Here is a 12,913-nt window from a genome sequence, read left to right as displayed (position 1 = left end):
GATCCAGTGGGAATTCTCAGCCATCCAGTGGTGGGTTTCCCACATCAGCTTCAGAGCTGGAGTCTAGACTGGGGCACTCACTCCCTCCTTAGCTCACTCCAGCTCACGCCAGCTGCAGAGGTTCCAGTCTTGAGCACAAGGACACAATGCTGGCCCTCATATTAGTGCCTCCTGTTAAGGCCCCTTGTTTTTCTGCCTCAGGGTACAGTAGCTTCTGGGACATATAGGGGTCAGTTGGAACTGTGGCAGTTCTGGTCCTTATGGGTATCATCATTCCAAGGTAGCTCCATGCCTGGGATACCTACAGAGAAAACCTCCACTGGACATGACAGATGTGTGGGCAATGTATTCTACCCCTCCACGCTGAATTCTCCAATTTGGCTGATGTGGAAGGGACCTCTGTGAGAGCAGGAAGCAGACTGTATCAAGTGCAGTTAAGTGGGACTCAGTCACAGCCGCTTTGTGACAAGCATCTTCCCTGCACTGGGTGAGTCACTTCAGCATGTGGGCTGCAGCAGGTTAGGGGAGAATCAATTTCATTTATGTTTTTACACAGCAAATCCAGCATCTATTGTTCTCACTGGGCAGGTGAACTGCAGTGCACTTTCAACATTTTGACTCCTGGGATATGTTAACTCCCAGGCTCTTTGCCATAATTTGGAAGACAGGATACTTGATCATAGAGGGCTGGGTTAAGCAACGTGTTTTCCGCAGGTGAGATGGAAAGGGCATGAAGGAAGCTGTTTAGCAGAGATTCTGAGGCTGAAGTGTTCTGAACTGGGACTTCCACCACGCATACAGTGCGGGGGCTGCACGTGTGCTGACATTAGACACCCCTAGGCTGGGGGGTGGGGTGGGCATGAGCCCTGAGAGAAGAAATAAAGATGCTGATCCTGAGTATGGCATGTGAACTCTAGCCCTGGGACCTAGTCTGGCCTGCTGCCTCTTTGGTTGTAAACTTCTTATTGAGGTATAGTTCACACAACATGCAGTTCACCCAACTACACTGTATGATGTATTTATTTTTAGTACATTCACAGCCCCATGCAACCAATCTGATTTTAGACCTTCCCCCCCACACACTCAAGCATACTACTGAAAGTCCCTTAAATGCATAACCAGGTGCCCAGTGCAGTCTACCTTGATTCAGACTCAACTGTTCTAAATCACAGTATCACCTTCTATCTCTAGAATCAGTTGTTGGACTCACTGTATCCCATGCTGTGGTGACTGGCACCCCCAGCCTCGTCATCCACAGGGAACATTGACTGCTCTTGGAGTATGCTCCATTCTTCCTATTGCTTTATGCTTGTTGATGTTGTTCATTGGGTCTTAGAACTTCCTCTCTATCATTTAAAACCTCGTCTATAAAAATTCCATCTCGATCAGACCAGAGGCAAATGTAAATGTAAATGTGAAAAGAAACTTAAATTAGTAACAGAAAATGCCACTAATGGCTCAAGGGAATAGAAGGTGACATAAAGCATTGTATGAAAAACAGTCATGCTGGCCTTTTCTAATAAAAATAATCCTGCTGACTGATAAGAGCTGGAGCTTGATTTATATCCCTTTTATTACTCTGTTTTATTACAGAATGAATCTTATGGCTTTGAGTCACTCCCATCTAGCTACTTTTGCCTGTTCCCTGAACCAGCAAGGGTTTTCCCTGCAGTATGTATCCCTCTGCTCAGGGACCCTCTGAGATGTTGTTTTGGGTGGTAGGAAGCTCTTAGGAGCTGAGGAGTTAGGTGAGCAGATGCCCACAATTGCCATTCACATTTGAGGTATTATTGTTAACCCCATTCTCACACTAGCTCATTCACTGGTGGCCACTGCAGGCCCTTGATGTCCCCATCCCTCTGAGTACAGAAGGGACCTATACTTTTTTAACCATTAGAATATGGCCTGGGTAATATGATGCCATACCTGTGAGTCCATTGTTTTGTATAAGGCCCCATCTTGCTGACCAACTCCCTGTAGAGGCTCTCCTGACTGATGACCCAAGCACCATGATGGGAAAGTTCACATGGCTTAGAATGCAGATGGCCTCTGTGAACTTCAACAGCCTTTAAGAGAAGAGGGCAATCTCCAGCCAACAAACAGAAGCTAGGGCCCTCAGCCCTACAGGTGTAACATGATGAATTCTTTCAACATTCTGAGTCAGGGATGGGCACCATGGCACAACAGGTTAAGCTGCCCTCCAGTACTAGAAAACCCACACTCCCCATCCTACTTCCTACTAATGCACTTGAGAAGGCAGCACATGGTGACCCAAGTAATTGGATCCCTTCCACCCCTGTGAGAATACCAGATGGGTAGTTCTGGGTTTCTGCTGGTTTCAGTCTAGGCCAATACCAGGTATGGTGGGCATTTGGGGAGTGCCCACAGTGAATGTAAGATCTCTCCCTCCCCACCTTTCAAATAAATACATAAATAAATCTTAAAAATTAACCTGAGCAAATGTAGAATTGGATTCTTCTGCAACTGAACCTCTGCATTAGCAAATCTCTGTAATTTTCAACATTTTCATTTCAGTCTTGTGAGATTCTGAGCAAAGGAGCCAGTTAAGCCATGCCCGAACTGTGAGATAATCAATGTATGGCAGTTTAGGCTAGGAGAAATAAAACCAGAAGCTCTGCCAGTGGTGTGATCTGACCTGTAATATTAAAGCATGCCTTGGGAGGACAGGAGATGAGGAATGGGATGTCTTCTCAAGATCTGTACACTTCATACATTTTATTTATTTCAGAGGTAGAGTTACAGACAGAGAGAAAGAGAGAGAAAGAAAAGGGGAGAGAGAGAGAGAGAGAGAAAGAGAGAGAGAGAGGTCTTTCATTCGCTGGTTCACTCAATGGCTAGAGCTGCGCTGATCCGAAGCCAGGAGCCAGGAGCTTCTTTCAGGTCTCCCACGTGGGTGCAGGGGCCCAAGGACTTGGGCCATCTTCTACTGCTTTCCCAAGCCATAGCAGAGAGCTGGATCAGAAGTGGAGCAGCCGGGACACAAACTGGTGCTCGTATGGGATGCCGATACTGCAGGCTGGGGCTTTAACCCGTTCCACCACAGTGCTGGCAATAAGTAAATCTTTAAAAGAAGAAGAGGAGGAGGAGCCAGTTAGAGGAACAGGATTAATGGCACATGGTGAAGTGTTGGTAGATTATAAGATATGATTCACATCAACAGCCATTGTCCTTCCTTTCACTACCCATGCAGCTTAAATTTTACATCCATTGCTGAGCAATTGCTGGAGAAAGCCTACAACAACTCTACTACCCTTCTGATGTTTTTCGTAAAAGTCTTGCCCCCAAACACAAATTCTAGAAATACTCACCTGTCAGCATTCTGAGCTTGCAAAGGAATATCTGGACACTAGTGGCCAAGTCACCTATCTTGGCCAATGGGTGTATTCCTACCACTTGCCAACTATCTAGCCATCTGTCTTTCCTTACCCAATATAGTTGGTACTGGTATCCTTTCAAGTTTCTATTCCAAGACTTAATAAACTGTCACATCAACAACTGGCTGCAGTATTCCAGTAAGGGTAGGCTATTATAAGTTACTGCCTAACACTATGCACACAAGGATACTCACCTCTCCTTTCTCCCAGATAATCCTCCCTGTGGCTGGGACAGGGCTAGCATTAGAGTGCCCTTTCCATGGGTACTGTGCACAAAGCCTGTACAGTTCAATTCTCATGACCCATAAATGTATGCTTCACCTTCTACAGTTGGGAGCAGGTGAGGTCAGCATTCAAGTCTCTCACCTTAGGTGAATTGTAAGTCCCTGTTTGTACAAGCTCACACATTTACAGCAGCTGCAAAACATCACTCAGCAAATGGCTTCCCCAAAGGAGCCGTGTTCCAGTCCCACTGTGAATAATCATGAAGCTTGGTGACCTTTGCAATTGAGCTGAAATCCCATTAAATTTCATCAAACAGCAGAAGAAATAACTCTTTGGGTTGGGAGAGGGATCATGAGGTAATACTGTCATCTGTTCTCTTATGCCTGGGCCTTGAAGAAGGGCAGGATCCTTAGAGACAATAATGGAGGAAAGGATACAAAATGCTGAAAAGGATGATGGAGAGTTGTTTGAATCCATGGCTGGAGGCAATCTTAGGTGGGTGCTATGAGTTACCTTTTTTTGTCGGTTTCCCCTAGCCTTCCCACAATTATGGCAACTTCAATTGGACTATCAAAATTCCAAGGGCAGACCTTGGGTTCATCACATGGTGCCCTGCCCAGTGCACTTTGATTAGAGATACCACACCTTTCTCTGGCAACTCAGGCCCAGTGTACCATCTGCCTGCAGGGGCCAGTGGAAGAAAGTATGGAAGATTCCTGGAAGAGAGTGCAATTGAGCTGGGACTAGATAAGCTGAGTGAAGGAAATTTCCGAGATCATAGATAACAGAAAACAGAGGCTATGGTTGTGCAAAGACTTGAGTAGTAGAACTGGACATTGAGAGAAGGACATAGGCAATGACAGTTCAAGCAGACTTGATTGATTTAAATGGGGCTTGAATTATGGGTGGAATCCTCATTTGTAGACCTGGAGACAGTGGACAATTTCTCTGTCAGTAATTTCAAACCTTCCAATGATGATGCTTGAAGACAAGGTGATAGACTATCAAAGAATATCTAGCCTGTGATCAAGCTCATTAAATGCTGGATTGAACAGCTTGGCTTCCGTGGTTGGGTCCCCCATAGGATATGGGAATATGGTGGCTCCCCTCCTAGAGATCACAATAATATGTTTAACTGATCTTAATTCTTTTTTAAAGATTTATTTATTTATGTGAAATGGCCACAAACCAGGCCTAAGCCAGGAGCCAGGAGCTTCTTCTGGATCTCCCATATGATTGCAAGTTCCCAAGCACTTGGGTCATCTTCCTCTGATGCTTTTTCAGGTGCATTAACAGGGAGCTGAATTGGAAATGGAGCAGCTGGGGCTCAAACCAGAGCCTATAATGGGATGCCAGCACTGTAGCCCATGGCTTAACCCACTTTACCACAATGCCAGCCCCAATCCTAATTCTTGAATGGTGGTCTGTGGTGTGATTTTGATCAAATCACATTACGGTGTGTTCCCACATCTTTAATAGATATGTCCATGAACTTCTGGATTCCTGACAGAAAAGATCCTTAGCCACATCAGGTGCAGTGATGTCCTTTATGTAACAATGTAATGAGTCTTTCAGAAAATGTTGTTTTTGAAATGTTAACCTTGGACTGGCCTATTGATAATATTTAGGTTTTATGGTGTTTTGAACTCAAAAATGAGGAAATGGCTGGTGCAGTTGGCTGAGCTGGTTTCAGCCCTGGACTGCACAGAGGCTGCACTAAGGACCAGATTTTGCCATTATTGTATTGGGTCATTGGGTAGATGCTACCAACTTGTGTTTGCTTATATTTTTATTTTGGCTGTTATGTTATGATATGTTACATTATGTTACGTTATATTGCATTATTCTAATCAAAATTTATATTTCCGCTACTTTTGTGCTGCAAAGAAGGAAAGTAACCTGCTTGGGATGGGGATAGCTTTCAGTCATTAGCTCCCTTGAATTGAAGTTTGTGTGTATTTAATAACTTAACTGTGTATTTTATAACATTTCTTTGACTATATTTTGGAATCTGTCTTATTCATACGTTGTGTTTAAAAGAAGCAAAAATTCCTAGTAATTTTGACTCAAAAATGAGGCAGTGGGCATCCTCACTCACCAGGGACACTTCTCCATTTGTATGTGATTTGCCTCCTTAGTAATCATTGTGTATCATCTAAGTGTGGTCTGATGCTGTTGGTGTATCTGCACTTTACAAATAATTAGAATAGTATTCTTTCAGGAGTGTGTTGCTTTAACACCTTGAAGTTAGTCAAGCTCCCAGAGATCCTATTTCTTGTTTTATTTAACGTTACAATAGCATCAGTTGTTTTCATGACATTTCAGTTACTGGAATGTGCTTAATCTTTATTTTCACTATGTTCCACAAATATTCTTCAAGTGAAAACATTTTCCTTGTGTATATTTGGAAATTGGCAGGCCAAACTCTTGACTTTTAGGGTTACTGTGGATGTCCCTTAGTCACTGTCATCAGCCAACATGGGATACTGTTGGTTATTCAATTTTACATAACATTCAATTAAATTTTGTTCCTGATGCTTCCTCAAAATTTTACTTTAAATGATAGAATGGAGAAGAGGGTATTTAGGCTAGAGAATAAGAGACAAGTTGAGACACTCAAATCCACACTGGCATGCCTGAGTTCAATACTATACTCTGGCTCTTGAGTGCAACTTCCTGCTAATGCAGACCCTGGGAGGTTCAAGTAATTAGGTTGCTGCCACCCATGTGGAAGACCTGAATCGAGTCTCTGGTTTGAATACCAGCCTTGCCCCGCCATTGTGGGCTTTTGGAGACTGAACCAGTGAATAGGAGCGCCCTCTATCTCTGTCTCTCTGTACATCTTTGCCACTCTCTCTGTCTCTCAAATAAATAAAAGATTTTTACAAAATGAAAATAAAAGGCAGTATGAAATCCCAGTCTACAGAGGAAACACAATGTCTGATTGAGTGCCTTTGATTTTACAATATAATGCACATTTGACATAATTCATATTGTTTAAATTCTGATCTGTTTCTTGATCATAATTTTGTTGAGTCCTTGACATTTTATGTCAATGAATGCTCTTAACTCTTTCTTGAGGGGCCATTAACCATGGTTAGGATTTTATTTTACAGTAGATTTCTGTCTGACATAATTTTATTCAATTAAATGTGGATCTTCACCCCTTAAGCATTTTGCATTATTTCCAATTCACAAATGAAGAAAATATTTTTCTAATTGCCCATGTGCCTTTTTGTTTCAGAATAGTTCTATTTTCAAGTGGCTATATAGCCAAATCTTTCATTTTATTTTATCAGGGAACTATTTTAATACCATTATATTTGCTGACATTTTGGTCTTTGTGTGTCTTATTTCATATATCTACTAAAAATGAAGAACGTTGTGTGGTATTTCAATGTAAATGATTGCACACTGACCATCTGGCAGAGTGTTTTTTGTTTTATGAGACTGAATACACCAAGAAGTACCAGTCACCAGCCATCACTAAACATTGTTTAGAACCATTTAGGATTTCATTTTCCCACAAAAATCATATGTTGACTATCACATAATTCAATTCAACTTCATCCAATCTTTAGAATTCTCATGCATTTCCTTTAAAAATCATGGGACATTTTTAATTTACAAATGAGAAATTCATGCCCAAATGAGTGCTCTTCTGTTGGGAATGAATGACCCTTGCCAGTCATCTTGTGTTAGTTTTAGATTTTATTTTAGAACCATAATTGTGCATTTACTTTAGTTTTATTTCTTTAAATATGGCCTAGGTCCTCCTTCCCAGCTATTCTCACATTTAAAAAATTATTGGTGTGCATTCTATTTACAAACAAGCAGGTTAGGAGCTCTCTAGGGCCAAGCTGGTCAGCACAAGAATTAAAAGGAACATGCCATTCCTCCCCCGTATCAGATGATACTGTCCCTGCCCCTTTGGCCATAAGTTCTCACTGTGATTTAATGCTTTGAGTGCTACTATATCGATTTGAGAAATAGTCAATACCTGCCTAATTATATTCATTCTTCCATCATGTGACACTTGGCCACTCAGGAGGACTATCAGATTAAAGGAAAATACTTGCGTTGCTCAAAAACCTGGGGGCTCTAATCAACTGAGAATAACCTTGAAAATTTCTCAGAAATCAAAATCTTTTCCTTGATAACTGTGATGGTTAGGTTTGCTTATTATACTTTTAGCTAGTTTGTTCTTGATATTGATGTGAATTATGTATATTAGCTCACATTAAAATGATTTAATTACTTCTCTTTTTTTTTTACTAAAAGAATAAAAAATTTTATTGAGCATTGTAAGTTGCATTCAATAACCTCCAAAACACCACACCACAGTCCATCAACAGTCAATCAAACTCAACAGCAATTCATTCTTCACAAGCCTTGAGTTAGGGCAGAACACCCTTCAACTTACAGTAAGATCTTACTTACCTCTTGTGGGCAGGGGTTGGGAAATTACACTTCATTTATGATCACTAATGTGATGAAGAGCATCAGAAGTGTATGAAAATGATAAGAGTGATTCTGATTTCAAAGTACATTGTTTGGAAACATTAACAAAAATATCAAAATGATAGAAGAATACTTGCTTCTACTAAATTCTTGATAGGAAAGTTCTCAAAACAAGCAATGTGTTTCCTGCTACAGAAAGGGTTTTTTTTTTTTAAGATCAAAGGGTTTTTTTTTCCACAGAATTTCATATCTTGCTAATACGAAAGCATAAAACAGCAACAAAGAACAATAACGCATATGGCAGTGAATACACCAGGCTAACATTGATATTTGAAATGACTAGATAATTTTGGTGGGGGGCTTTAGAATAAATGCAGCAGAGATCCATAATCACAAAATTTTAAGGTTAGACAAGATCAGTTAATTACTAAACAGAATTGACATATTTTATAAAGGACTATCACTGATTATTAACTTTTTTTGTTTGCAAATGTACACATATAGGCACAAATGGAAGAAAGGATAACATGCATAATATTAACTACCCACTTTAAAAGTTATGAACCATGCAGAAGTTTAGCTCAAGTAGTAGTATTAACGTCTACATCCAACTCAAAACCACGTAGTTCACTGATCGCAGATGCATAGTATTAATCATCAAAAGTTTCAGAACACATTGTGTGGATTTTGAAAAGTCATGTGCATCTTCTATGATTTCAGCTTTACCTCCATTTAACTTGCTTATAAAGTATGCATGATGTACTGTATATTTAAAATCAGCAGAACAGCAATATTACTCTATAATTTTTCAGTTTTTATAGTTGCATTTTTTAACACAAAAGAACCACATCAGCAGTGATGAAATTTAAGAAAGAAATACTGTGGTTGTGCTTTATTTCTTTTATAATCATAAAAAACAAAGCCTTAAACAAAGCTTCATTGTTGAACAGTAATGCAAAATCAAACATAATGGCATACATATGGTGCCAAATGCTAAAAATTATATTTTAAGCTATATACACTTAAGGACTGCCAAAATTTGTTTTCTTTATAGTTCAAGAGGCACAACTATAGGCTTTTGTTATAACCAGTTTAAACTTTATGTGTACTTCATTTTAAGCACAGAACTCAAACGCTCTTCATCATTTTCTTTCTCTTTTTTTTTATTGTAGCATTTTGACCATAACTGGTTAAAATTATATTGATGAAGCATTGATATTTTCTAAGCCCACCTCAATTGTGCTTAAAATGTGAAATATTTATTGCTGGTTTTTGAGTTTTACTTTCCCAGTGTTCTGAGGCTTTTAGGAATTGAGATACTAATTCTTCACTAATCCTAACTTTTCAGAAAGAGCCCTAGACCTTAAACAATACCTAAGTGTAGAATGAAGGTACTTTTATTAACACTCATTGTTGTATCCTAGAGACATGCTTGCTGATTAAGAGCAAATTCCACAATCTATATATTAGTAACTATCCATTTTTCAGTTGTTTTCTCCTCAAAGACCTTTGTCCAATGTCAGCATAACATTATTTATTTTTTAAATTTTGATTATTTATTTTCATTTTATTTGAAAGAAAGAGAGAGTGAGACACAGATCTCTCATTCACTGGTTCACTCCCCAAATGCCTACAGTAGCCAGGGCTGAGTCAGGTCAGTGCCAGGAACCTGGAACTCAATCCAGGTCTTCCACGTCCAGGTAGTAGGAACCCAAGTCCCTGAGCCATCACCCACTGCACATTAGCAGAAGTGCTGAATCGGAAGCAGAAGAGATGAGACTCAAACTAACTTCTCTGATATGGGATACAAGTATCCCATGTGGTGATTTAACTTTGGTGTCAAATGCTCCTCCCCACAACATTACTTACTGAAGGAATTCTTCATAAAATCGCTCTGAGTGATAGCAGATCATTTCCATGTCAGAAATTTTGTATTATCATTACTAAGGCAAAAACATAGTTGTCTAATGTGCATTTCATGGTATATTAAGTAAACCAGAATACCTGTTTGAGTAATTTGTTACCAATAATCTTACATGGTGTATTAGTGTTAGTAGTCAGTAACAAAGTGAGAATACGAAAATCATCCCAAACGTTTGTCATCTATAGGTTTTTAAAAATTTTATCTGAGAGGCTGAATGACAGAGAAAAAGCTCCCATCCGCTGGTTCAAATCCCCAGACTCCCACACCAGCCAGGGGGTGACAAAGTCGTGAGCTGGAAACTCAATCCAGATCTCCCACTTGGGTGGTGGGAACGCAATTACTTGAGCCTCCCAGAGTCTACAGTGGCAGAAAGTTGGAATCAGGAGTCAGAGCCAGGACTCAAACGAAGGCACTCGGATGTGGGACATGCATGTCTTAACTGACATCTTAACTGCTAGGCTACGTGTCTGCCCCTGTTGTCCACAGTTTTGTGTGAGCCAGCTGCCTTATGACTGAAAAGAAAAAGTGGAGTCTGAACCTCTCCTTCCAGCAAATAATTGGCAATGCTTCTCAATACAATACTTAATAATTCCTCCATGATTTTGATTAAAGCAGCAAGGACAACACTCCTTTTGAAGGGACACTCAGATCTCTGAAATTGCAGACTCAACCCGGTCTTGTGTTTTGATTCATATAGTTCCTGTTTGTTCTCTTTCCCTCTTTTGGCCTAACTCAAACAGGCTGCATGAGGGACTTGGCTGCACCAACCACTTTGAGAAGTTACTCAAGTTAGGAGAAAGAGGAAATTTACCGCACCTACTCACCTACAAACTTGCAGGCTGCAGCATTTTCTTGCAGTGGTACTAGATTGTCTCCCCCCAGGCAGGTCTTGTGGCCGATTTGGATAGTCCTCATCTTCTTCTGGATCTGTGATGGCAAAGTCCAGTACCTGTCAACGTATGGGTTAGTAGCACGAAGAGAGTGGAACTGGAAAGATTAGGCAAGATCCACCAAACAAGTAAAAGCAACCTTATGTTTTGTGCAGTGATAGGTGTTGGGTGGAGGGCAGCACCTGTCTCCTGTCTGCCATAGTGTCTTTTATGGGTATGCTGAAACCCCTTTCCTGTTGTTAGGAACTACCAATAACACCATAAAAATCAACCCATCAACACTGCTTAGTAACTGTGTGGTAGAGATCCTGTTTCTACCATCTATTCCTTTAACTAGACGGTGACATTTTTCCCACTCCTTACTTGTGTTCCTGTGCACTCTGTAAGCACTACCATTACAGACGCACTGACTTTATCAGAATGTCAACTTTCAAAAACACCTGATCTGGTGTGGGGCTGGGGCCCATTGCTGTCCGTGCCACCGCTAACATGGAGACCTTGTACCGAGTCCCGTTTTTAGTGCTCAAATGTCCCAATCTGAAGCTGAAGAAGCCTCCGTGGGTGCACATGCCGTCGGCCATGACGGTGTACGCTCTGGTGGTGGTGTCTTACTTCCTCATCACCGGAGGAATAATTTACGATGTTATTGTTGAACCTCCAAGTGTTGGCTCTATGACTGATGAACACGGGCATCATCGGCCAGTGGCTTTCTTGGCCTACAGAGTAAATGGACAATATATTATGGAAGGACTTGCATCCAGCTTCCTGTTTACAATGGGAGATTTAGGTTTCATCATCCTACACCGATCCAATGCACCAAATATTCCAAAACTCAATAGATTTCTTCTTCTATTCATTGGATTCATTTGTGTCCTATTGGCTTTTTTCATGGCTAGAGTATTCATGAGAACGAAACTGCCGGGCTATCTGATGGGTTAGAGTGTCTTTTGAGAAGAAATCAAGATACTGGATTTGCTCCTGTTAATAAAGTTTTAAAGGCTGTACCAATCCTCTACATGAAATGTGGAAAAGAATGAAGAACAGCAGTAAAAGTATCGACTAAGCATAGGAAGCATATTAAAGCTTGGACTAGAATTTCTTTGTGGTGTCAGAGACACAGTTTATCACAGTATTTTTTCCCGCTGACCTGTACTGACATACCAATAATGACTGGCATTTTCTTCTTAGTTTTTCATTTCTTAAAGTAAATATACTTGTAATATTGAATCAAGTGATTATTTTTTACAACCCCCTTAACATTTTTTGGAGATGACATTTCTGATTTTCAGAACTCAATGTAAAACACGAAGCATGATCCCACAAGCTGAGAACTCTAGACAGCTGATCAGCTTTACCTATGGTGCTTTGCCTTTAAACAGAGTGTGTGATAGTATGATGTTTCAGATATGTATGCAAGGCTTTCCTGACCAATATGATGTATGAAAGGAGCAGAAATAAATAATTTTTCTAAGTAAAAAAAAAAACACCTGATCTAACATTTTCATATCAAAGTTTTAATTTGGCCGGCGCCGCTGCTCAATAGGCTAATCCTCTGCCTTGCGGCACCAGCACACCGGGTTCTAGTCCTGGCCGGGGTGCCAGATTCTGTCCTGGTCGCTCCTCTTCCTGTCCAGCTCTCTGCTGTGGCCCGGGGAGTGCAGTGGAGGATTGCCCAATTCCTTGGGCCCTGCACCCGCATGGGAGACCAGGAGAAGCACCTGGCTCCTGGCTTCAGGTCAGCATGGTGCACCGGCCGCAGCAGCCATTGGGGGGTGAACCAATGAAAAAGGAAGACCTTTCTCTCTGTGTCTCTCTCTCTCACTGTCACTCTGCCTGTCAAAAAAAATTTTTTAAAAGTTTGAATTTAACTTTTTATCCTCTTTGGAAAGCTCTTGTTTTGCCATAAAGAAGCAGGATGGAGTAGGTGTGTGTTTCAAAACAATTTTCAGAAATCCAGCGCTGTAGCCTGAAACACTGGTTTGAGTCCCAGCTGCTCCACCTCTGATCCAGCTCTCTGC

General features: G+C 40.9%; 1 protein-coding gene across 1 annotated transcript; it reads left to right on the top strand.

The window, feature by feature from the left end:
* The first annotated feature begins 11,353 nt into the window (after positions 1-11,353).
* LOC100354821 (oligosaccharyltransferase complex subunit OSTC-like) lies at positions 11,354-12,379 on the top strand. Its single transcript, XM_051827569.1, has one exon. It carries the CDS (start codon positions 11,385-11,387, stop codon positions 11,832-11,834), a length of 450 nt encoding a protein of 149 aa, XP_051683529.1. The 5' UTR covers positions 11,354-11,384; the 3' UTR covers positions 11,835-12,379.
* The last annotated feature ends 534 nt before the right edge of the window (positions 12,380-12,913 follow it).

The sequence above is a fragment of the Oryctolagus cuniculus genome, chromosome X, assembly GCF_964237555.1.
Source record: "Oryctolagus cuniculus chromosome X, mOryCun1.1, whole genome shotgun sequence".
NCBI lineage: Eukaryota > Metazoa > Chordata > Mammalia > Lagomorpha > Leporidae > Oryctolagus > Oryctolagus cuniculus.
This window is presented reverse-complemented; position numbering and strand designations above follow the sequence as displayed.

Excerpts from the sequence above, each read along its gene's own strand:
- LOC100354821 (XM_051827569.1), top strand. The coding sequence starts at position 11,385 with ATGGAGACCTTGTACCGAGTCCCGTTTTTAGTGCTCAAATGTCCCAAT.